The sequence below is a fragment of the Chrysochloris asiatica genome, unplaced genomic scaffold (assembly GCF_000296735.1).
Source record: "Chrysochloris asiatica unplaced genomic scaffold, ChrAsi1.0 scaffold00048, whole genome shotgun sequence".
NCBI lineage: Eukaryota > Metazoa > Chordata > Mammalia > Afrosoricida > Chrysochloridae > Chrysochloris > Chrysochloris asiatica.
In genome coordinates, this window is record NW_006408566.1 from 13,191,325 (window position 1) to 13,217,325 (window position 26,001).

The window sequence follows — 26,001 nt, forward strand, 5'->3', positions numbered from 1 at the left end:
TCTCATACTTCAGACATATTGTCAGGAGGGACCAGTCACTGGAGAAGGATATCATGTTTGGTAAGGTGGAGGGTCAGAGATAAAGAGGAAGACCCCCAATGAGATGGATTGGCCAAGTGGCAGAATCGATGGACTCAAGCATGGCAACAGTAGTGAGATTGGCCCAGGATCAAGTAGTGTTTCCTTCTGCTGTGCATAAGGGCGCTATGAGTCGGTACCGACTTGATGGTGCCTAACAATAACAACAACAACTGGACTCCTGGTGTGGTGCTGTAAGATCAGCCGTGGACTGAAAACCACAAGGTCAGCAGTTCAAACCCATTAGCTGCTCCTTAGAAACCATATACAGCAGTGGTGACAAACCTTTTTCTGCCAAAATTTTAACATCATTCACAGGCCTATAGTATCAACTTAAAAAGTGTTATTTCTTGTTGTTATGTACCATCAAGTCGGTACTGACTCACAGCGATCCTATGCACAACAGACAGAAACACTGCCCAGTCCTGGGCTAACCTCACAATTATTGCAAATTGTTGCCTGAGCCCACTGATGTTGCCATTCTATCAATCCATCTTGCTGGGGTGTCTTCCTCTTTTTCTCTGACCCTCCTCCATAAAAAACATGATGTCCTTCTCCAGCAACTGGTCCCTCCTGACATCATGTCCAAAGTATGAGAGATGAAGTTTGGCCATCCTGGCCTCCAAGGAGCACTCCAGCTGCACTTCTCCCAACACAAATCTGTTTGTTCTTTTGGCAACCCATGGTACTTTCAATATTCTCCTCCAACACCAAAACTAAAATACATCAATTCTTCTACGATCTTCTTTTATTCACTGTCCAAGTTTTACATGAATATGGGGTTCCTGAAAATACCATGGCTTGAGTCAGGTGACATCTTTGATCTTCAACACTTTAAAAAGGTCTTGTGCAGTAGACTGGCATTTGCTTTCTTGACTGCTGCTTCAACCTGCTATCTATGGTCAAATATTTAATTAACTCACCCCTAAGGCAACAATGCGCTGAGGGTTAATGCACCAGACTGCAAAGCTGTTTGAACTGCAAGCTTACCAGCTCTTCCTCGGAAACCCTATACAGGGTCGCTATGGGTTGGAACCAACTCAACAGCACTTCACAACAACAAGGGAATGACTGGAGCCATGATTGCCTTGGCAGGGCCAGACCGAATGATTTCCTACACCTTCTACAGCCTGTGGGCCAGATGTTCCATACTCCGGCTATGCAGAGTCACTATGAGTCAGAACCAACTCAATGGCACTTAACAACAATATTGCTCCTAAGACTTAAAACATCATAACCTATCAAAAGCTTTTTTTCTGATTTAAAATGAAGATATGTTTTATTCTGCCTAATCAGGTTGTTAAGGAAATGAATGTCAAAGTGTCTTGCACATCACACTAACAACTATAAGGTATGCTAGTCCTATATGTATCTAGGTATAACTGACGTATAAAGTTTTATGATTCCCTCTCCTAAAATACAGATGAAATATACCTGTTACTCTTGGTCATCTCAATGAATTCAGTAAATTCAATGTTTGGTAGCCTTTGGATTTTGTTGTTGTTTTAATTTCAATAACATTGTTATTAATAATAATATCCTATAACTGTATCTATATAAGAAACCCTGATGGTGCAGCGGGTGAAAAATTGGACTGCTAATTAAAAGTTAGAGGTTCAAACCCTCCAGCCACTACACAGAAGAAAGATGAGTCTGTCTGCCTATGTAAAGATTTAGTTAACATTGTAACATTAAAATAGCAGCAAAGAAAATTACAAGAAATCCCACAAACAAATTGAATTCAACACAGAAAATTATATGCAACAAAGAATCAGTAACACTGCATAAACACACCAGAGGAAGATGACAGTGGAGACAGAGGTGAGAGGGTCTTTTTCCTTGTTTTGTTTTTTTTTCAACATTTTTTTCTCTCTCTCTCTCCACTTCTCCTTGTTACGCCCTCTCTGTCCAGTCTGGGCATCTCCAGCAAGATGAAGTGAAAGTCTAACACTGCATACACAAGGTTTGCACGGAACTATTAGCAACAACCTGAAAAGTGGCCCAAGGGAGGGATTTGCCCAGACTAGAATCCTTCTCCTTTTCTCCCCCCACCATTCCGGTCCACTAGGTGGCAACAATCAGCTATTTTTTTTCCCAGGGATGGTTTCTGTTTTGCTTTTTCATTTGATTTTGCTGATTCTTGATTTTATTTTAGCTCATTAATTTTTTTTAATTGGGTCTCATAACTTTGGTGGGTTTTTATGACATTTAACTTTGGGATTCAGTCTTGAATTTGGCCTCCTTCCTACTTCTGTGGGAGTTTCTATTCTTGTCTCACCTAACAAGGGTCAGCAATTCCAATCATGCAGCCAAGCGACATTTGTACCCTGTAAAACCCCACCAAAAAGGCAAGAGCCAATACCAGCTGCTATGTATCAGAACAGCATGTACAGCCAACACCTGTGAAAAACACTCTAAAGGGAGCCACAAGAGCAGTGAACAGAGAAGCCCATAACCTGACCACACCCAGCAGGAACAATGTGGAGTGTGCTTAAGAAAACATCATGATACTTGCATCTAATTAACACAAAAACAACAGCACTGCAATGCCTAAAAAGCAGCAGAAAATTTCTGCTCATGTGCAGAAGCAAGATAGAGTAGATAAAACAAATGACCAAGAGGAAGAGCTAGAAATGGTATTACAGGAAGAAGAGGCTCTAAAATTGTCTGAAGGAGAATTTAGGAGAATTATACAGGAGCTCTGGTAGCGTAGTGGTTACGAATCGGGCTGCGAACCTTAAGGTCAGCTGTTAGAAACTACCAGCCGCTCCGCGGGAGAAAGATGAGGCTTTCTACTCCCATAAAGATTTATACCCTCGGAAACCCTGTACAGAGTCGCTATGGGTCGGAACTGACTCGATGGCACTTAACAACAACAACATACTGAGGTACATCCAAATGTTCCACAGAAAAGCAGAGGAAACCAAGGAAATAGAAAAGCACTACAGGAACAGATGAGCAAAATCGATATAGCATTAGACTCTTTAAAGAACTCAGAAAAAGAGGTCCAAAGGATTAATGCCAAAATATTAGAAATGAACAACACACTGAAAGAGCAAAGGAGTAGAATCACAAGGATGGAAGCCAGAGTCAGTGAGCTTGAAGACAAATCTCTCAATACTGCTAAGACAAAAGAACAAGCAGGAAAAAATTTTTTTTAATTTTTTAAAATCTGAATAAAAAAATTCATGTGGTACAACATGAAGAACTGCTGATTGCAGTTCCAGAACAGAAGAGGACAAGGGAAAAAAAAAAAAAAACCAACACTACAGAAGATATAGTCAAAGAGATGCTGGAAGAGAATTTCCCTAACATCCTAAGAGACAAGAAGATAAGCATCTAAGAAGCTGAATGAACTCAGGAAGGATGCACCCCAAAAGAAAATCACAAAGATATATTATAATGAAACTAAAACCAAGACAAGGAGAGAATTCTGAAAACAACTTGGGAAAAAGAAACATTACATACAAATAAAAGGAAATAAAATTAAGCTCTGATTAGTCAGCAGAAACCATGCAGGCAAGAAGACAATGGGGAGACATATCTAAAACTCTGAAAGAAAAAACTGCCAACAACAATCACATACCCAGCAAAGCTGTCAATCAAATATGACAGCAAAATAAAAACACTCCAGGATATAAAGAAACTAAGGGATTTTGTAGCCAAACCAGCACTCCAATACATACTAAAGAGAGTTCTTTGAACTGAGAATTAACAAGACCAGACAACAATCAGAGGCTGACATATGTGGCAATACCACCCAGACCTCAGTGCAGAGATGGAAGAATCCAAGGCAGAAGAAAACTACAAGATTGAAACTAGGAGATTTGAGAAGTCAGTCCATAAATAACTGCAATGAGAAAGAAGAAGTAAGTGTAGTAAGAGAGAGCCAGGTGGTGAGGAGGTCAAGTAGTTCTCAGAATAAAACAATCTGTCATAAAACGAGGAAGAATTCAATAAAATACAGAGTACCGCAAAGAAACTGGACATATCTCTACATCAAATCAAGAAAAGAAATACCCATAAGGAGTATGGAAACATCAACACTCTGAACAAATCGGCAAGAAAAAACTCACCAAAAAATGAACCCAACACACTGTAAGACTTCAGATCAAAGAAATCAGTAACACCACACACACACACACACACAAAATTAAAAATTAAAAAACAGCATAATGTCAGCAATTAATCCATACCTATCAATAATTACACTAAACATCAATGGACTAAATGCACCATTCAAAAGATGGAGAGTAGCAGAAAGAATAAGAAAGCAAGACCCTAAAATATGCTGTCTCCAAGAGACTCACCTAACACAAAATACAAAAACAGATTAAAAAGTAAAGGATGGAAAAACATATACCAAGCTAATTGCAACAAAAATCAAGCCAGGGTGACAATATTAACCACGGACAAAATAAACTTTAAAACAAAGATGATCCTAAGAGGCAAAGAAGGTCATTATCTCATGGCTAAAGGGTCAATTGAACAAGAGAACATAACCATAAGTACCTATGCTCCCAACAAAAGAGCCCCAAATTACATTAAAGCAAACCCTAATATAATTGAAGAAAGAATTAGACACCTATGAGTCCTGGTGTGGCGCTATGGGTTAATGTGCCAGACTGCAAAGCTGTTTGAACTGCAAGGTTGGTGGTTCAAGCTCACCGGCTGCTCCTCAGAAACCCTATACAGGGTTGCTATGGGCCGGAACCAACTCAACAGCACTTAGCAACAACAATAGAGGGAGATTTCAATACACCACTTCTGAAAAAAGGATCGAACAACTAGAAAGAAGCTCAGCAGAGACACAGAGGAACTGAACAACACAACCAACTAATGACACAGAGGAACTGAACAACACAACCAACTAATAACAACTCAGAGATTTCTACAGTGCATGCAACCCAACAGCAGCACAAAACATTTTTTTCCAGTGCACACGGAATATTCTCCAGAATAGGCCACAAAGCAAAACTCCATAAATTTTTAAAAACATCAAAATATTTTTTATTAGGATGGGGGGTTTAGTTCGGGTTTGGGGAAGGGCAATACAAGGGGGGGAGGTGGAAGAACAAGGTAGATAGGGGAACACTGAGATAGGTTTGCATGGCCTAAGTGGGACAGAGGTAAATAGTGATGCACACTCAAGCTTGAACAACAGGGCTCTGTGATACAGGGATTTAGGCATAGTTTGAAGAGGAGAAAGAATACTAAGATGCTTGACTGTCTTATGAATATTGGTTTCCCTTGCCTACTATTGTAAAATAGACACTTGAGTGTGACAGAAAGGAATGTTGGGAAACATAACTACAGAAAACATGTAAGCCTGTCTTCAGCCTATAACTGATTGGAATATCTAAAAGGGGTTCTAGAATGTGCCCAGTGAAATAGGCCTCTTGCAGAGCCTTTGCAGAGTACAGGACCTTAGGTGGAATCCTGAGTCCCATCCAGAACCTTCTGAGGTGAAACATTCCCACTCAAAAGGCCATGCAGACCAACCCTAAGCAGCTAGAGGAACAAAAGACACTTTTTGAAAGAAACAACGGCAGAAGAAAAACAAAAAACAAAAAAAACAGCAGACTATTTATTTGGCTAATACAAGAACAAGCAAGCTCTTCGCCTAGAAGCCATCAAGGCAAGTCATCAAGTCCCTTCAGGACAAACCCCCTTCCAGGACTGAAACTCAAAGGAAGCACATGAGCAGGCATGTAAGCTTGTTGGTAACTGCATTGGTCTACTTGTGAGTGGAAGTGGGGAAAAGGCAGCAATGAAGACATGGACTGAATTCAGCCATGGTCCATAGACTTTTGTCAAACTTGAGATGAAAGAGAAAAAGAAGGGCTGGTTGGTCCGAAGTTTCGGGAGACATGGAAACTCCTGAGCCCATTAACAATGAACTACCTACTGGGGACTAGACCTGAGAATAAGTATCCAGCTGATCTGAGGTGGGGGAAACCATGCAAGAACGCCCAAGCTTGCAGATAGTACCTATTTGACCTAGCTTGATGGCTTGATGATCAGAACTCAACTAGAGGAAGATAAAGAAATCTGATACAGAAAGCAAGTGTAAATTGCTACAGTTTGAGGAATTTAACCTTTACTTATGGATGCAGTCACTCAAAATACCAACCGAGAGGGAAAGTTTTCACATTAAAAATCAAGCCTATCCCTTCAGTACCCAGGGTTGACAGGGACAGGCAACTTAAACACTGGCTACCTAAAATGGGAGACTGAAATCGTCATCAAAAAGATATATAACTCCCATGTAAGCTATTACTCAGTTCACAATAAAAACTTACAAAAAAAAAAAAAAAAAAACTATAAGTACAACAATATCACAGTATCTCAGAGACAATACACAATTGCAGCTTACATGAAGAAACAAGACAAAGTGGCTCAAGCAAATAGTTAAAATCAAGAGTAAAAAAAGAAAATACCAGAAACGGTACTGGAATTACTTGATAAGGAATTCAAAAGAAAGATATTTAGGTTAACTTCAACTGACTGAAAAAATTATCAAAAAAGCTACTGAAGAAATAAGGTAGACAATGACAAAATGTGAGAAGAATTCAATGAAACACTACAAAAACAAACTGACAGTATTCACAGAAGGCTGTGCGCGCCCCTTGCTTCCTCCAGGATTTGCCAAAAGAGCATGTGAACCACTGGCCTGCAAACTGGCCATGGTGTTTCACATCCCCAAAGCCCCGGGCTTTGCCCAGATGTTCAATGAAAAAGTGAAACATTTTTCAGGATTAGAAGAGGCTGTGTACAGGAACATTCAAGCTTGCAAGAAGCTTGCCCAAACCACTCATACAGCATATGGACCAAATGGAATGAACCAAACAGTTATCCACCACCTGGATAAGTTGTTTGTGACAAATGATGCAGCAACTATTCTAAGAGAGCTAGAAGTACAACATCCTGCCGCAAAAATGATTGCATTGGCCTCTCACATGCAAGAGCAAGAAGTTGGAGATGGTACAAACTTTGTTCCAGTATTTGTCCATGCCCTTCTAGAACTAGCTGAAGAGCTTCTAAGAATAGGCCTATGGTTTCAGAGGTCATAGAAGGTTATAAAATAGCCTATAGAAAAGTCCATGAGATTCTTCCTGATTTGGTATGTTGTTCTGCCAAAAACATTCGCAATGCTGATGAAATACCATCTCATCTCCACACTTCCATCATGAGTAAACAGTATGGTCATGAAGGGTTTCATTGCTCAGGCATGTGTGACTATTTTTCCTAATTCAGGCCATTTCAAAGTTGACAACATCAGAGTTTGTAAAACTGTGGGCTCTAGTGTCTATTCTTCATTTGTATTACGTGGCATGGTTTTTAAAAAATAAATTGAAGGTGATGTAACATCAGTCAAAGATGCAAAAACAGCACTGCACTCTTGTCCTTTTGATGGCATGATAACAGAAACTAAAGGAACAATATTGATAAAGATAGCTGAAGAACTGATGAATTTTATTAAGGGAGAAGAAAATCTCATGGATGCACAAGTCAAAGCTATTGCTGATACCAGTGCAAATGTCATAGTAACAGGTGGCAAAGTGGCAGATGGCTCTTCATTATGCAATCAAACACAATATCATGTTATTGTTGTTATGTGCCGTGGAGTTGGTTCCGACTCATAGCGACCCTGTATAGGGTTTCCAAGACTGTAAATCTTTACGGGAACAGAAAACCTCATCTTTCTCCCGCGGAACTGCTGGTAGTTTCAAACTGCTAACCTTGCGGTTCACAGCCCGATTCGTAACCACTACGCTACTACGATCTCAGAAGACTATGTAAAACGGTGCTACATTTCTTCCTAGATTGACTCCTCCTGTCATTGAAGAAATAGGCCATTGTGACGGTAGTCATCTCTCAGAAGCTGGAGACACACAGGTGGTTGTTTTAAGCATGAAAAGAAAGATGGTGCCATTTCTACCATAGTACTTCGAGGCTCTACCAACAAGCTCATGGATGATATAGAAAGAGCAGTAATACTTTCAAAATTCTCACAAAAGATAAACACCTTGTACCTGGAGATGGAGCAACAGAAATTGAGTTGGCCAAACAGATCACATCACATGGAGAGATATGTCCTGGACTTCAACAGTATGCTATTAGGAAGTTTGCTGAGGCATCTGAAGCTATTCCCTAGGCACTGGCAGAAAATTCAGGTATTAGGGCGAATGAAGTAATCTCTAAAGTGTATGCAGTACATCAAGAAAGAAACAAAAATGTTGGATTCGACATTGAGGCTGAAGTCCCTGCAGTAAAGGACATGTTGGAAGCCAGTATTCTTGATACTTATATGGGGAAATATTGGGCTATCAAACTGCTACCAACGTGCTGTCACTGTACTTACAGTGGGTCAGAGTATCATGACAAAATCATTGGTGGGCTGAAGCCTCCAAGCAGGAAGAAAGATTGGGATGATGACCAAAATGATTGAGTAGTGTAATTTTACTGTGTAACAGTTGTATTAAGTAATCTTCTAGTAATATAGTCCATTGTTTCCTTATTTTCCTTAAATTAAGAAATGTTTTGTGTTTATATCCTAAGCTGGATGATGCAATAAACTTGTTACTATCAAAAAAAGAAAACAAAGAACAAACTGACAAAGTAAATGAGTAATTAAAAACCATACAAAAGCAGTGAATAGAAATCACAAAGCTTAATACTAAGATTTCAGTATTAGGTAATACACTGAAGGAACAAAGAATAAGAATTGAATCAATGGAAGGCTGAATCTCTCAATGTTCATCTGTTAAAGAAGCAATCAGGAAAAAAAGTACAAAAAACCGGAAGAAAGTCCAAGAATTAAAGGAGCTCTGGTAGCATAGTGGTTACGAGTCAGGCTGCAAGCTGCAAGGTCAGCAGTTCGAAACTACCAGCTGTTCAGTGGGAGAAAGATGAGACTTTCTGCTCCGTAAAGATTTACAGCCTCGGAAACCCTATACAGAGTTGCTGTGAGTAGGAACCAACTCCATGGCACGTAACAACAACAACAACATCAAGAAGAATGGAGTCCTAGTGTGGAGCTGTGGGGTAATGTGCTAGACTGCACAGTCGGTTTGAACTGCAAGGTTGGTGGGTCAAGCTCACTAGTTGCTCCTTGGAAACCCTCTAAAGGGTCGCTATTGGTTGGAACCGACTCTACGGCACTTAACAACAACAACATCAAGAAGAATAACTAGCATGTGATCAGAATCCCAGAATAGAAACAGACAAAGAAAACAGAGAGAAAATTGTTGAAGAGTTGTTGGAAGTTAAGTTACCTAACATCATGAACGCGAGAAGACAATACATTCAAGAAACTGAATGAACTCCAAACAGACCAGATTCCCCCAAAAAAGTCACCAAGACATGTTATAATCAAACTCTCCAAAACCAAAGATAAGGAAAGAATCCTAAAAGCTCAGGAAAATTAAAAGTTACCTACAAAGGAGAACTAACATGACTAAGCTCTGTTTTCTCAGCAGAAACCCTACAGGGAAGAAGGCAAAATCAAATGACACGCAAAAAAAACCTCTGAAAGAGAAACTGCCAAACAAAACGCATATTCAGCAAAACTGTCCCTCAAATATAATGGTAAAATTAAGACATTTCTAGATAAAGAGCTAGTACAGGAATCTACGAAAACCAGACTAACTTTACAAAAAATACTAAAATGAGTTCTTTGGACAAAGAATCAATAATAGCAGACAAAACCTGATTAACATACATTATCACCCAGAACTCAACCTGGACTCAGAAGTATCCAAAGTAAAACAAATTTACACAATTGAAAATAGAGACCCTGAGATATCAGTCTACAACAACGGGGAAAAAATTACAAGAGGGAATAGTGTAGCTACAGAACTTCCCAATGAAGAGGAAATCATGTAGATTTCAAAATAATTAAGTAAGTAAAATAAACTTAATTGCTAAAAAAGCTAGACCAAGTCATATTCCTGTTAGCTCAATCCCTAACCCTAACACTAATCTTAGTCATAACAAAACCCTAACAGTGCACCAAACTCTAGGCTTCACTAGAAGTCCTTGCTTCACTAGAGAATTCTACCAAATATTTATAGAAAAAGTAGCATCATCCTTTAACACTTGCAAAAATTAAAAGAGGATAAAGAATGTCAAGATATCAATTCAAGTATTAATTACTTAGCATCCAAAATATAAGCTCAAAAATGACATAAAAGGAAAAAAGGCACGACCCTTGTCTTCAAACGTTCACAACAAACCCAAACTATATGACAGTATATTGGTGGTAGTGATTATGTGCTGTGGTGCAACCCTGTACAGGGTTTTCAAGGCTGTAAATCTTTACGGGAGCAGAAAACCTCATCTTTCTCCTGCAGAACAGCTGGTAGTTTCAAACTGCTGACCTTGTGGTTCACAGCCCAATTAGTAACCACTACGCTACCAGAGCTCCTTATGAAAGTATATTACGTTACGTAAAATACAGGTACTTTAAAAGAAATACAAAAGTGAGTCACCTGAAAATAATATAATAAAAACAATTACACAATGCATCCCTACAAAGATTTTTAAATGGTTCAACAGCTTAGCACTTACCTTCATGTTTAAAATGGTAACATTTTCCAAGCAGTAACACAGGGGAATTTCTACTAAAATAGGTCTTTGTTTTCAACACCCAACCTAAAGAAAAACATAAAAATTTTACAATTAAAATAGTTAAGACTAAAACTCCAGCACTTTATTTTACTTTTAAACCATCAATTATCAATTATGGATATGTATTTTTTGTAAGTTTCAAAATATTTGATAATGAACTGAAAACAAAGGTCTTTTATACTTTTTTTCAAATAAAGTATTATAACCACATTATATTAATTTTTAAAACCTTATAAAAAAATTTTATTTTCATTTATTTCCAAACAGAACACAGTATTCTAATAGCACAATATTCAAAAGGTACACACATTCTATCCCAGTTTCCCTGATACCATGCTCTTTTCCCAAGGGCAAAAAAATGTTACCGATACTACTTGTGTTTCCTTCCATCTTAGATAATCCTATAATTTAAAAAAAGGTTTAAAGTATTTGAATATTCCAATGAAGATATTTAGGGAAGCAATAACATAGACTAGTATTTGTGACAGAAGTGGATCTTTGAAGGTTCCTGGGAAAATATAATATAATCCCATCATTTCATCCAAAAGTGGATGTCTGAAGGTGATTTATGAACCAGTCCATCTCAATTTTCCACCTCCCAATCACCAATCACTGACTTTAACTGCTAGTTCTTAATTCTTCCAATTTTCTTCCTACCAAATTTTAAACATCTAAAAAACAGTCTCCCTGTAACTTACTATGAGACCCATTATGCTCTGTTGTTGCTCGCCCCCATCGAGTTGGCCCTGACTCCTCGCAGCCCCATGCACAATGGAATGAAACACTACCCAGTCTGACACCATCCCCATGACCACTTGTGGATCAGACCATAGTGATCCGTAAGGTTTTCACTGGCTGTTTTTCAGAAATAAATTGTCAGGTCTTTCTTTATAGTCTGGCTCAGTCTGAAACCTCTGCTGAAACATGTACAGCATCATAGAAAGTCTTCACATACAGGTGCAATGGTTGGGGACTGAAACTAAGTCTCCAGAATGAGGGCGAGAATTCTGTCACTGAACCGCTGTTACCCTCTTCTGAATATGCCAAAGAATGAGCTCAGTGCTGTTGAACAACTTCTGACCCAAAGAGACCCTAAAGAACAAGTTACAAATCTTTACAAAAGCTGACTGGCACATCTTTCTCCCATAAAGCAGTTGGTGTGTTCAAACTGCTGACCTTTCGATTAGCAGCCAAGCACTTAACCACTGAGCCACCAGGACTTTCACTCTGAATATCCCTTCACCAGTCACCCACCACCATCAAGTTGATTCATCTGTCATACTTCGGACATGTTGTCAGGAAGGACCAGTACTTGGAGAAAGACATCATGCTTGGTAAAGTGGAGAATCAGCAAAAAGGAGAAAGCCCAACAAGATGTGTTGGCACAAAAGCAGCAGCAGTGGGCTCAAGCACAACAATTATGAGAATGGCACACAACTGCACAGCGCTTTGTTCTACTGTGCACAGGGTCGCTATGGGTCAGAACCGACAGAATAGCAACAACAACATAATACCCAGTGGAACTGTTCCTTAGGGTTTCTAAGACTAAATTTTTATGGGAGCAGACAGCCTCATATTTGTTCCAAATAGTTGCTGGTATGTTTGACCCACTGACTTTGTGAGTAGCTGCCCACTGTTTATGTTGTTGTTAAGTGCCATTGAGTCGATTCCAACCCACAGCGACTCTGTATAGGGTTTCTGAGGAGCAACTCATTAGCTTGAACTGCTGACCTTGCGGTTCAGTAGCCCTTAAAATAAAGTTGTGAAAAAGAGAAATACTGCATAGGACCACTACTGTACAAGACTAAGAAAAAGAACCCATACTAAAAGGGAGGGGAGAGGATTCTTTGCTGGTTACCGGGATGTGAGGGTTGAGTGAGAGGAGGGAAGGGAAGGTAGAGCACAGGGTAGGGAACACACCAGGATAGTTTGGGTGCTAGGGAGGTGGGCGATACACAAGAAGGGGTGGGGAATGAAGAACAAAGTAGATGGGAAAACAATTAGGCAGGATTGCATGGGCTAAGTGGGACAGAGGTAAAGAATGATGTATGCACAACCTTGGAACAACAGAGCTCTGGGATACAGGAATTGAGACATGGTTGGAATGGGGAAAAGGGGGGAAATAATGTTAAGATGCTTGGTTGTCTTGTGAATCTTGGTTTCCCTTGTATACCATTATAAAATAGACACCTGAAGGGGAGAGAAAGGAATAGCCAGAAATATCACCATAGAAAGCTTGGAAGTCCATTTTCTGCCTATAACTAATTGGAATACCTAAAATGGGGTTACAACTTGCCCAGTGAAGGAGGCTTCCTGTGGAACTTCTGCATTACATAAAACCATAGGTGGAATCCTGAACTGCATCCAGAATCTTCTGAGGTGGGAAATTTCCTCTTGAAAGGACAAGCAGACCAGAGTGGCTAGAACAGAAGATACTTCTTGAAAGAAAGACCGACAGGAAAAATACAAAACAATATAGGCAGTCCAACTAATTACTATAAGAACAAGCAAGTTGCTCACCCAGAAGACATCAAGGCAAGTGGTCGGGTCCCCTCAGGGCAAAGCCCCTCCCAAGACTAAGACTCAAAGGGAATACATGCTCTGATTGGTGACCACGTTTGTCACTGATAAGGAGAAGTGAGGGAAAAACAGCAATGAAGCTGCGAGCTAAGCACTACAATGGAGTGGAAAGTGAAGCATCCAGCTGATAAGAAGAGAGGGCACATGCATAAGAACACCCATACTTGCAGATAATACCCACTTGATATGGCTTCAATGACTGGATGATCAGAGCCCAACTAGAAGAAGAAAGAAGAGGAAAAAAAGAGTAATCTGATACAATTTAATGAACCTGACCTACATCTATGGATGCAGTAGCTCAAAAGAAAGAACAAATCTTTATAGCAAGGATCATTCCCACCCCCTCCATACACAGAGTAGACAAGGATGAGCAACTTGGACATTGGCGACCCAAAATTGGGGGACTACAAAGGCAAGAAGTGACTGGCTTACAAGATTTCAAGAGGGAGCCTAGATCCAGAGGGTGCAGAGGAAGGTAGAATCTCCACTGAGTAGTATCCAATCTGTCTGGGTAGGGCTGATGAAAGGAGATGCGGATAGGTCTCTTGTGATACAACAGTGAATAATTGTTATCAGTAATGATTGTGAGGGTTGGAAATATAAAGGTAGACATTTTGTAGCAAAAGGAGGGGAGTGATTGACTTTGCAGTCCAGGAGTAGAGGTCCCTGGGACCATCAAGGGAGAAAAGTGGTGTGTGGGACCCTACCCAGGGAAGCAGTGACACCAGAAATGAAGGCAAAGATAATGACCTGGAGAGATGGAGCAGCTGTGGACTTTAGACCCAGAAAGGGAGAGGGGTTTTGTGCTGACAAACAAGGGGCTGGCTTGCAGGGTATACCCTTTGGTTGGTTGATGATGCATGGAGGGGATTGTAACCATGGCAATGAAACAATAGACGATAGAATGAATGTAAAGCTAATGTTCTCCCATGTAAATGTTCACATAATTCACAATAAAACACTGAAAAATAAATAAATAGCACAAGAACACCCAAACTTACAGACAGTACCCATTTGACCTAGCCTTGATGGCTTGATAATCAGAACTTGACTAGAGGAAGATTACAAAAAAAAAAATTTTTTTTTTCATAAAGTTAACAAGGGTAAATTGCTACAATTTGATAAGCCTGACCTATACTCCAAGAGGCAGTTACTCTAAATACCAACAAAGAGGGACGAAGTCTTCACATCAAGTATCAATGCTATCCCCTCTGTACACAAGGTAGATAGGGACGGGCAACTTAGACATTGGCTACCTAAAATGAGGGGGTGATAAAGGCACGAAGTGACTGGCTTACAAGGTTTCAAGAGGGAGTTCAGTTTAAGAGTATGGGGGGAAAGAAAGAGTCACCACTGAACAGATTTCATTTTGTCTAGATGAGTCTGGTGAAAAGATTTGGGGATAAAATTCATATGATTCAATAGTGAATAACTTTTATCATGACTAATTGCTACTGTCACATTGTAAAGGTAGAAGTTTTTAAACAAAAACAGGGGAGTGGTTAATCTTACAGTCCAGAAACAGAGGACCCTAGGACCATCAAGGGAGAAGCGCACAAGCAGAATGCAGGACCTTATCCAGAGAAGCAGCGATGCCAGAGATGGAGGCAGAGATGGGGGTGTGGAGGGGGGAAGCGGCTGAGGACTCTAAATTCATGGGAAGAGAGAGACTAAGAGCTGGTGGCAAGGAGGAAGACTTGCAGAATGTGCCATTTGGAGATGTAAATTATTATATATGCCTGAGTGTTTTTTTGTTTTGTTTTGTTTTTAAATGCTAAAGTGAATAGAGAGAAATACTGTTAACTGATGGTACATGGAGGGGATTATAATCATTGTAACGAAACAACGTGTATGATTTGTTTAATGTAAAACTGATGATCTGCCCTGTAAACTTTCACTCAATCCACAAAAAAACCTTAAATAAATAAATAAATAAAAGTAATACCGAAAAAGAAAGAAAGTTGTGAGTTTCTTGAGAAAAAGCACTTGTCCATTTCTGGATATTCCAAATATATTAAATCCCTAACTGTTAATCGTGGTGGTGGTTATGTGCCATGGAGTTAGTCCTGACTCATAGCAACCCTGCACAGGGTTTCCAAGGCTGTAAATCTATACGGAAGCAGAAAGTTTCATCTTTCTCCTGCAGAACTGCTGGTAGTTTTGAACTGCTGACCATGAGATTAGCAGGCTGAATCGTAACCACCACACTATCAGAACTCCTGTTAATGCTCTGAATATGCAAACATGTAGAAAGTGAAAGAATTTGAAATTGATAGTCAATAGAGTTGGGTCTAGTTTTAGTGAAACTATCTGCCATTTAAGGAGTCCTGGTGTGGCCCTGTAGATTAATGCACCAGACTGTAAAGCTGTTTGAACTGCAAGGGCAGCAGTTCAAGCTCACCAGCTGTTCCTTGGAAACCCTATACAGGGTCGCTATGGGTTGGAACCAACTCGACAGCACTTCACAACAAGCTGCCATTTTATTTAACAACTATTATAAAATTTAAAAGGGTTACTTTGAAGAAAGTGTTCATTTTAAAGAAGATATAAAAAAATACAAGAATTCTTTTTGTAATACGGAGCTCTATAAGATAAGCACTGGACTATGAACTATGAGGTCCATGGTTCAAATCGACCAACTGCTCCCACAAAGATTCAAAGTCTCGGAAACCTTATACAGGGTCGCTATGAGTTGGAACCTGATTGATGGCAGTTATTGACAACATTTGTAATAAAGATGATGCAAGTATCTGAATTTGGTGATGAGAGAAAATGGAAAGTGAAATACACTAATTAGGGCTTCATGAAGCTTCACCTGAAGTACTGCAGTCCTCTCTGCCACCAGTCTTCATATTCTAACATGTGTCACATGGTTTTGTACCTTCAAGTCAATTCTGGCTCATAGCAACCCTATATAACAGAGCAGAACTGCCCTTCAGAGGGTTTCCTAGGCTGGCATCTTTATAGGAGCAGAGCACCAGGTCTTCTCCATAAAAGCAGCTGGTGGATTCACACACTGGCCTGTTGGCTAGCACTTAACCATTGCACCACCAGAGCATGTATCACTGTCAAATACGAGGGGACTTAAAAATGGAATTGAAAGAAAGTGAAATTTTTCCACAAACTTTTTGAAGCCCACTGTAAATCTCCCTATGGCTCAGCTTTGATTTGGTGATTTTCTTGGTCAAAAAACATCCTCAATTACTCATTACTTAAATTTATTATAACCTCCTCAGTCATAGCAAAGACTTTCACAATATGACACAAATGACTTTTACAACAGCCATATTTCTTATTACTCTTTACCTACACTCATAACAGGACTTGCCATCTGGCTCATGTTCTCCTGATTTACATGTCCTCCCTAATATTTGCTCATCTAAATCCCACCTGTTCTTCTGTGACACTTGTTCCTTTTCCTGCTTGGCTCTGATCCTCTTCTCTGAACTCCAATGAAGAATTAGTATTTACTGACCACCTAGTGTGTACCAGAAACTAGATCATGAGCTTTGTATACAGTATCTCTCAGAAATATCATTAGCCCCCACTGGAATGACTGCAATCTTCAAAATATCAACAACCCCTTCCCTAACAGAAAAGGCAGTATTTCCAAAGCCAATCCTAAAAGCTCAATAAAAACAAGTGCAAATAAAAATACGTCAATAATATGTTACCTCAGGGAACAGGGAGGGCAATAAATAGGAGGGGAAAGGATAGTACACAAGCAGGGGAGGAGAGCAAAGAAGACAGGTTAAGACTCTGGGAGGTATCCATGGGCTGAATGAAATAGAGGTGGACTGTGATGTTTGCACAGCTGTGGAATAACAAGATTCAACAACATAAGGATTAAGACATAGGCTGAAAGGGTAGAGGAGAGGAAATAATGTTAAGATGTTTGACTGTTCACAAAAGGACCAATATTGCATAAGACCATTATTGTAAAAGATTAAAAAAAGATGTCCACACTAAAAGAAAAAAATTCTTTGTTGGTTACCAGGGGTGGAAGGGAAGGAACAGTAAGGCACAGGTTGGGGACAGTAACATCATAGCTTGGGTGAGAGAGAGGGCAATATACAAGGAAGGGGAGGGCACTACACAAGATAGGGGAGGGGGTGGAGGAACAAGGTAGATAGAGAGAACACTTAGGTAAGTCTGCATGGGCTAAATGGGACAAAGGGTAAATAAGGTTGTATATTCAACCTTGCAACAACAGGGCTCTGTGATACAGGGATCAAGGTATAGTCTGAATGAGTGAAAGAGGAAAATAATGTTAAGGTGCTTGACTGTCTTATGGATACTGGTTTCCCTTGCCTACTATTGTAAACCAGACATTTGAGTGGGTTAGAAAAAATATTGGGAAATACGATTACAGAAAACTTGTAAGCCCATCTTTAGCCTATAACTGACTGGAATACCTAATTCTAGGACTTGCCTGGTGAAATCAGCTTCTTGTGGAGTCTTTGTAGAGTATAGGGCCTTAGGTGGAATCATGAACCCCATCCAAAACCTTCTGAGGTGGGACATTCACATTTGAAAGGACATGAAGACCAACCCTGAGTGGATAGAGGAATAGAAAATACTTCTTGAAAGAAACATCAGCAGAAGAAAAAAACAAACAGTAGATTGGCTATTACAAGAACAAGCAAGCTGTTTGCCTGGGAGTCATCAACGAAAGTCATCAAATCCCCTCAGGACAAACTCCCTTCCAAGACTGAAACTCAAAAGGGAACATATGAGCAGGCTTATAAGCTCACTGGTGACTGCATAGGTCTACCAGTGAGTGGAAGTGGGGGAAGGGTTGTAATGAAGATATGGACTGAGTTGGGCCATGGTTCATTGAGTCTTGTCGACCTTGAGATGAGAGAGACAGAAGAGGAAGGGCTGGGTGGTCCGAACTTTAAGGAGACTTGGAAACTCCTGAGCCCATGGACACCCACTGGGAACTAGAGCTGAGAATGAAGCGTCCAGCTGATGTGAAATGGGGGGAGGCACACAAGAACCCCCAAACTTTCAGATAGTACCCATTTGACCTAGCTTTGATGCTTGATGATCAGAACTTACTAGAGGAAGGCAAAGAAATTTGGTACAGGAAGCAAGTGAAAATTGCTATAATTTGATTAACTTGATCTATACTTATGAATATAATAGCTCAACATAGCGTAGTGGTTACGAATCGGGCTGCGAACCTTAAGGTCAGCGGTTCGAAACTACCAGCCGCTCCGCGGGAGAAAGATGAGGCTTTCTACTCCCGTAAAGATTTACACCCTCGGAAACCCTGTACAGGGTCGCTATGGGTCGGACCCGACTTGATGGCACTTAACAACAACAACAACAACAACAGAGAGGGAAGCAGTTTTCAAATCAAGGATCAAACCTAACCCCTCAGTATACAGGGTTGATAGGAATGGGCACCTTAGACATGGGGGGGGCTGTTTAAAAAGACACAAAGTTTTCAAGAGGGAGTTTAGTTTCAGAGCATGTGGGGAAGGTGGAATCCCCACTAAATAGTTTTCATCTTGTCTAGATGAGTATGGTGAAAGGAGAACAGGGATAGGATTTTTTTGATTCAACAGTAAGTAACTGTTATCATGACTAATTGCAACTGTCACAGCTATAAAGGTAACAGTTGTGGGAAAAAAAAGGGGGGAGCAGCTACTAATCCTGCATTCCAGGAATGGAGAATCCTAGGTCCATCAAGAGGGAAGAACAAGAACAGAACATGAGATCCTAAAAAGAGAAGCAGTGACGCCAGAGACAGAGACAGAGGTGATGGTATAGAGAGATAGAGCAGCTGAGGGCTCCAGACTCATGGTATGGAAAGAGAAAGGCTAAGTGTTGGCGGCGGGCAAAAGGCTGGCTTGCAAAATGTGTCCTTTGGTTGTTTAAACAATGATATATTCCTGTGTGGGTTTTGTTTTGTTTTGTTTGTACATTAAAAAAAAAAAGAGGGAAAACTGTTAACCGATGGTGCATGGAGGGGATTGTAATCATTGCAATGAAACAAAACATGATTGTTGAGTGCAAAACCGATTTTCTACAATGTAAACTATCATTTCATTCATAATAAAAGCTTTAAAAATAATAATAATGAAAAAAAGAAACCATCAATAAGGAAAACCTTCTCCCTTTCTGTGCTTTACCCTCAAAGGTGCCTATGTCCTCTGACTGCCTCTTTTTCTAGGAAAGGCCTGATTATGATTAGACAAAGTCTAACATTCTGTAAGCCCACATTTCACAAGAACACAGAATTGTAATGTTTTAAAATTCAACCAGCATTTATATTACATATTTACAGAACCTAGCAGGGTACTAGCCATCACGATAGGCTGAGTTTTTTAATATTCCATAAAGCTAGATATATGAGGGGGTTTCATAGAGCTCACGGAAAAAGTCCATTATCTTTTAATTCCATTTTTCCATGAAGTTTTTGAAGCCCCCTCATATAAGAAAACTCAGAACATCTCATAAGGCCCCACCATTTCTCTTTTTGTTCACAGACATAGCTGAGTTCCCTCAGACCAATATGCCAAATTGACTAAGCAATAAAATACCGTTATTTCTTTTAACTACCTAGTTTTAGCTGACCAGTTTTCATTTTATATTTATAAAGGATTATAAAAAGTGTATCATTTGTCTCTGTCCCAGTTTACGAATCTGAACCAGGACACTAAGGGGAACAGAAGAAAAAATGGATATAAGAACGATAAAGCCAGGAGGTAACAGAGCCTGGGGTGCAGAAAAAGCCATGAATAAAATGTATCTTTATAAATATGCTCCTCTTCCATAGACTGAATAAGAATTCATGTTTAAGAGTATCCTCAATCTCCTTCTCTTTAATTCTCAATCTTTACTTATAGCAGCAGGAAGGTGGAAAAAAGACAAATTAAAGGTTAGAATTTCTACATGAAAATGAACCAAATAAATCTAAGCAGTTGGAGAAATGCAAGTTTTTGACAAATTGAGTATCTGGCAGATTGGCCATTCAATAAATTGACTCAGAACAGTGAATGCCTATGAGGGTAGTAACTGACCATAAGGAAGCATCAGGAAACTTTCTGAGGTGAGGTTCTATATACTCATTAGTTTGTTGCTTCTACAGACTCATGCATTTATCAAAACTCTTCAAACTAAATATTCAATAATCTGTTTGATTTACTGTATGTAGATTTTACTGAAATTAAAAAACAATAATAATGATAAACTAAAGTCTCTTTTGATGATCTACTCCTGTTTAACAAACCAACCCAAAGTTTATTTGAAACAACTTTTTCTTGCATTTAACACAGATTTCCAGGTTAGCTAAGTTCAACTGAGCAGTTCTTACGGTCTTGCTTGGAAATCAGATGTTGTTAAGTGCCATTGCATCAGATCAGACTCATGGCAACTCTTTCCAAGGAGCGGCTGATAGGTTTGAACCACTGACCTTGTAATTCAAACCGACCTTGCAGCCCAGTGCCTAACCTACATTGCCACACCAGGACTCTAGGTCTTGCCTGAAATCTTTAATGCAGTGGAAATCAGATGGAGAGATTTAAATGGGACACTGGTTCAGCGGGGTCCCTCTGTCTTAGTCTCAGGGCCTTACCTGTCCATGTGATCTCACCATGTGGTTTCTCCAGCAATGTTGATTACATGGCAACTCAGAGTTCCAAAACAGAGCAAGCATAAGTTGCCTAGAATTGACACATCACTTCTGTCTTAGTGTTATTAGTGAATGAGAAGCACAGGCCAGCCCAGATCAATTGGAGATGTAACACAAAGGTAAGTCACTGAGAACCAGCTTTATAGACTAAATACCATATTCAGACTCTTACAAGATTCTGTCTACCACAGAATCTTACAAAGAACCTGAAGTTCTTCAAGGAATCAATTTGAAAACCACAAATTATTCTTTAAAGGATAATGAAAAAAAAAATCAAAGAAACAAATAAAGATGATCATGATTTTCTGGTGAATCAGGAAATCATCCAGGAGGGTAATTTACTTTAAAAAAAAAAAAATTTTTTTAAGGAAATCAAGTTTAATATTTCAAAAAGTCATGTCCCCCCTGGGGACACGGGACTTAGGGAGGGAGAAGAGCTGTTTGCTGAAAGCCAGGGAGGGTGGGCCTGTGGAGCGTATCCTTTGGTTACTGCAATGAAATGAAATATGATAGGATGAATGTGAAGCTGAAGTGGGACAGAGGCAAATAATGATGTATGCAAAACCTTGGAACAACAGGGCTCGGGGATATGGAGATTGAGACATAGTTAGAATGGGGAAAAGGGGGGAAATAATGTTAAGATGCTTGGCTGTCTATTGAATCTTGGTTTCCCTGGCATAACGCTATAAAATAAACAATGGAGGGGGAGAGAAAGGAATAAGCAGAAATACCACCATAGAAAGCTTGTAAGTCCATTTTCTGCTTATAACTGATTGGAATACCTAAAATGGGGCTACAACATGCCCAGTGAAGGAGGCTTCCTGCGAAGCCTCTGCATTACACAAGACTATAGATGGAATCCCGAACAGCATCCAGAATCTTCTGAGGTGGGAAATTTCCACTTGAAAGGATGGGCAGACCAGCTTGGAGTGGCTGAGAAGAACAGAAGATACTTCTTGAAAGAAAGACCAGCAGGAAAAATACAAAACAATAGAGGCAGACCGACTGATTACTACAAGAACAAACAAGTGGCTCACCCAGGAGACATCAAGGCAAGTGGTTGGGTCCTCCTCAGGGCAAACCCTATTCTAAGACTAAGGCTCAATGGGAATGTACGCTCTGATTGGTGAGCACATTCAGCACCGATAAGGAGAAATGAGAGAAAAACAGCAATGAAGCGGCGAGCTAAGCCCTGCAATGCTCAATAGACTCCTGTGAATCCAGATGGAGACCTGGTTGGCTAGCAGTGTGCCAAGTCCAGGGCCCAGAATCAGAGACATAGCCACAGAGGACTAGATTGGAGAGTGAAGTGTCAGCTGATAAGAAGAGAGGGCACATGCATAAGTACACCCACACTTGCAGATACTATCCACTTAACCTGGCTTCAATGGCTGGATGATCAGAGCTCAACCAGAGGAAGAATAGGGAAAAAAGAATAATCTGATACAATCTGATGATTTTGACATACACCTATGGATGCAGCAGCTCAAAAGAGTGAACAAATCTTCACAGCGAGGATCATTCCCACCTCCTCCACACACGGAGAGGACTGGGATGGGCAACTTGGACATTGGCTACCCAGAATGGGGGGGGGGGGGGCCTACAGTGGCAAGAAGTGACTGGCTTACAAGCTTTCAAGAGGGAACCTAGATCCAGAGGGCATGGAGCAAGGTAGAATCTCCACTGAGTAGTATCCATTCTGCCTAGTCAGGGCTGATGAAAGGAGATGCAGATAGGTCTCTTGCGATACAACAGCAAACAATTGTTATCAGGACTGATTGTAAGGGCTTGAAATGTAAACGTAGACGTTTTGGGGCCAAGTGAGGGGAGTGATTAACCTTGCAGTCTAGGAGCAGAGGTCCCTGGGATCAAAGGAGAAGAGCAGAGAACGGAACCCTACCCAATGAAGCAGTGATGCCAGGGATGAGAGCAGAGATGATGATGTGGGGAGATGGAGCAGCTGGGTGCTGGGAGCCGTTGAGGGTAGAGGACGGCTTCAATTTGCTGCTTGACACAGTTCCAGCAAAAAGAAGAGTCATCTTGCAAGACAGATGGCTCTCAGAAGTTGCTTTGTACCTTCTCTTTAGAGTAATCTTAAATTTACTTGTAAAAATATATAATATGGCAATATTCACAGCCTTTCACTATGAGTTTTATAAACCTTAGGAAAATCTAACTTAGCAGCTATTGCTTTCAGCTTTGGTGGATTGAATACAAAGAGAATTGTGTAAATTACTCCCTTTCATTAGAAAACCTAAGTAACTGCATTTGTGAGACCACAAAGGCAGATAGCATATTAGAGTCAAGCTGATCTACCCCCACAGACCTCACCACAATCAGTCACTAGCTAGAATTCTCAAACCCCTACATACAGACACCTGCGTAAACAAGCAGGCAATAATGAACTTAAGTGAAGGATAGTTTTGACTTAATAATCTACACTTCTTGCAGCAAGTAGCCAGGTTGGGCTTTATGCCATATAGCTTCTAAGCGATTTAATGAATACCTTTATTATGAAAATAATAGTACATTATGTAGGATAGAAAGTTTATAATCTTTTAGTAGAAACAAGAAGAAACAGTTTATCTCATACTGGGAAAGGAGATGAAGGTCAGTCTGAACATCACAGAAGTATTTTTGTCAAGGCTGTCTAATGACTAGGTGCAAGGATGTTGTGACTAACTGTGTAATAATTCAAGAAAAGATAAAAGTGTCAATTCATGTACAGTGTAATTTTAAGTATAAAAAATAAAGACTTGCTGAGCTGCGCTGGCAGAAAGAAGTAGAAGCAGAAAGGAGCAACAGCAGAGAGCAGGAGTAGAGGCAGTAGGGGCAGAGGCAGAAAGAAGTAGGAGGCAGAAAGTAGGAGCAGTAGCAGCAGAGAGAGCAGACAGCAGGAAGCAGAGGGCAGACAGCAGAGAGCAGAAGGCAAAAGCTGGAAAGAACAGCCCGAGAGCACAGCAAGCTGAAAAGCCTTTCGATTGTATTCATTTCTTCATCCGCTGATTCCGCATATCCTCTCGTGTCCCACTACCCTGGCGGAGAGCTGGTCTCCCCACAGCTGGGGACTTTGGACCTGGAGAGGGAGAGGGGCTGTATGCGGACGACCAGGGGGCAAGCTTGCAGGTTATACCCTTTGTTTGATGGATGATGTATGTAAGGGATTGTAACCATGTCAAGGAAACTATATACGACAGGATCAACGTGAAGCTGATGTCCTCCATGTAAACTATCACATAATTCACAATAAAGCATTAATATATATATATATAGCAAAGGGGGCTTATAATGGGTCTCTGAAAAAAAAGTCATGTCCCTCCCAAAAAGCAACAATGAAAGAACTGTTCAAGAGTAAGGCCCAGTGCCTTTCAACCGTGAAGTGCTCCATCATCTCTCGCACCACTCTCAGCATGTCATAACACTTACACAGAAACTGCATTCATTCAAAGGGAATCTCAAGCAATTGTCAGTGACTTCATAAGGGAGATGCTACATTTCAAAGAACTTTTCTGATTTATGCAATTTTTAAATCATGATACTTACTATACTTCATGTTATTCCAAGCAGATATAAATTTAGTTTTCAGCTTGTCAACTTCATCTGTTCCCGTCGCCTCCATATTCATATTCTAAATAAGAAGCCATCACTTGGTTGCATTCTTCTGTAGATTATAATCTTTTATGCGGACTGAAAGAAAAGAAAAAAATGTGTAATACGCACATATTACATGGTACTATACCTGCTAACCAGCTGCTACTTGGAAACCCTATACAGGGTCGCTATGGGTTGGAACTGACTCCTCGGCACACAACAACAACAACATACCTGCTAAAGTAGCATAAGTGATTAAATATCTTCTGAACTGGTAAGGAATAAACTAATTCTCATTATACAGAAGAGTATAACACGTCATAGTCTAATTACAAAAACATTTCACATCAGGAGGCTTCCTGTGGAACCTCTGCAATACTATAGGTGGAAGCCTGAACCACATCCAGATCTCCAGAGATGGGAAATTCCCACTTGAAAGGACAAGCAGACCAGCCTGGGGTGGCTAGAAGAACAGAAGATACTTCTTGAAAGAAAGACCTACAGGAAAAATAAAAAAACAACATAGGCAGACCGACTATTACTACAAGAACAAGCAACTTGCTTGCCCAGGAAACATCAAGACAAGTGGTCGGGTCCCCTCAGTGCAAACCCCCTTCCAAGACTAAGACTCAATGAGAATACACGCTCTGATTGGTGACCATGCTCGACACCAATAAGAGGCAGTGAGGGAAAAACAGCAAGGAAGTGGTGAGCTAAGCCCTACAATGTTCAACAGACTTCTGTGAACCCGGGTGAAGACCTGGTTGACCAGCAGTGTGGCAAGACCTGGGGACTCTTGGGCCCAGAGTCAGTAACATAGCCACAGAGGACTAGAGTGGAGAGTCAAACGTCCAGCTGATAAGAAGTGAGGGCATATGCATAAGAACACTCACACTTGCAGATAATACCTACTTGTCCTGGCTTCAGTGACTGGATGATCAGAGCTCAACCAAAAGTAAAAAAAAAGTATTCTCATACAATTTGATGAACTTGACCTACACCTATGGAAGCAGTAGCTCAAAAGAGGGAACAAGTCATTATAGCAAGAATCATTCCCACCCACCCCCATCCACACACAGAGTAGAAACGGATGGGCAACTTGGACATTGGCTACCCAAAATGGGAGGTGGGGGGCTACAAAGGCAAGAAGTGACTGGCTTACAAGCTTTCAAGAGGGAACCTAGATCCATCCAGAGGGCCTGGAGGAAGGTAGAATCTCCAGTGAGTAGTATTCAATCTGACTAGGCGGGGCTGATGAAATGAAATGCAGATGGGTCTCTTGTGATACAGTAGTGAATAATTGTTATCAGAACTGATTGTGAGGGTTGGAAATGTAAAAGTAGACATTTTATAGCAAGGAGGGGAGTAATTAACTTTTCAGTCTAGGAGCGGAGGTCCCTAGGACCATCAAGGGAGAAGAGCAGAGAGCGGGACCCTACCCAGAGAAGCAGTGATGCCTGAAATGGAGGCAAAGATGA

At 40.4% G+C, this 26,001-nt stretch overlaps 1 protein-coding gene and 1 pseudogene across 1 annotated transcript in view; one reads left to right on the top strand and one right to left on the bottom strand.

The window, feature by feature from the left end:
* The window catches only part of ATG4C (autophagy related 4C, cysteine peptidase), a 105,094-nt gene extending 80,461 nt beyond the window's left edge, over positions 1 to 24,633 (bottom strand). Inside the window, exons 1-2 of the mRNA XM_006862469.1 lie at positions 24,476 to 24,633; positions 10,651 to 10,734 (exon numbers count right to left, since the gene is read on the bottom strand). Coding sequence (XP_006862531.1) covers positions 10,651 to 10,734; positions 24,476 to 24,557 — 166 coding nt within the window. The 5' untranslated portion in view covers positions 24,558 to 24,633. The remainder of the gene's footprint in view (positions 1 to 10,650; positions 10,735 to 24,475) is intronic.
* On the top strand, positions 6,756 to 8,530 carry LOC102824574 (annotated as a pseudogene).
* Positions 24,634 to 26,001: the final 1,368 nt, after the last annotated feature.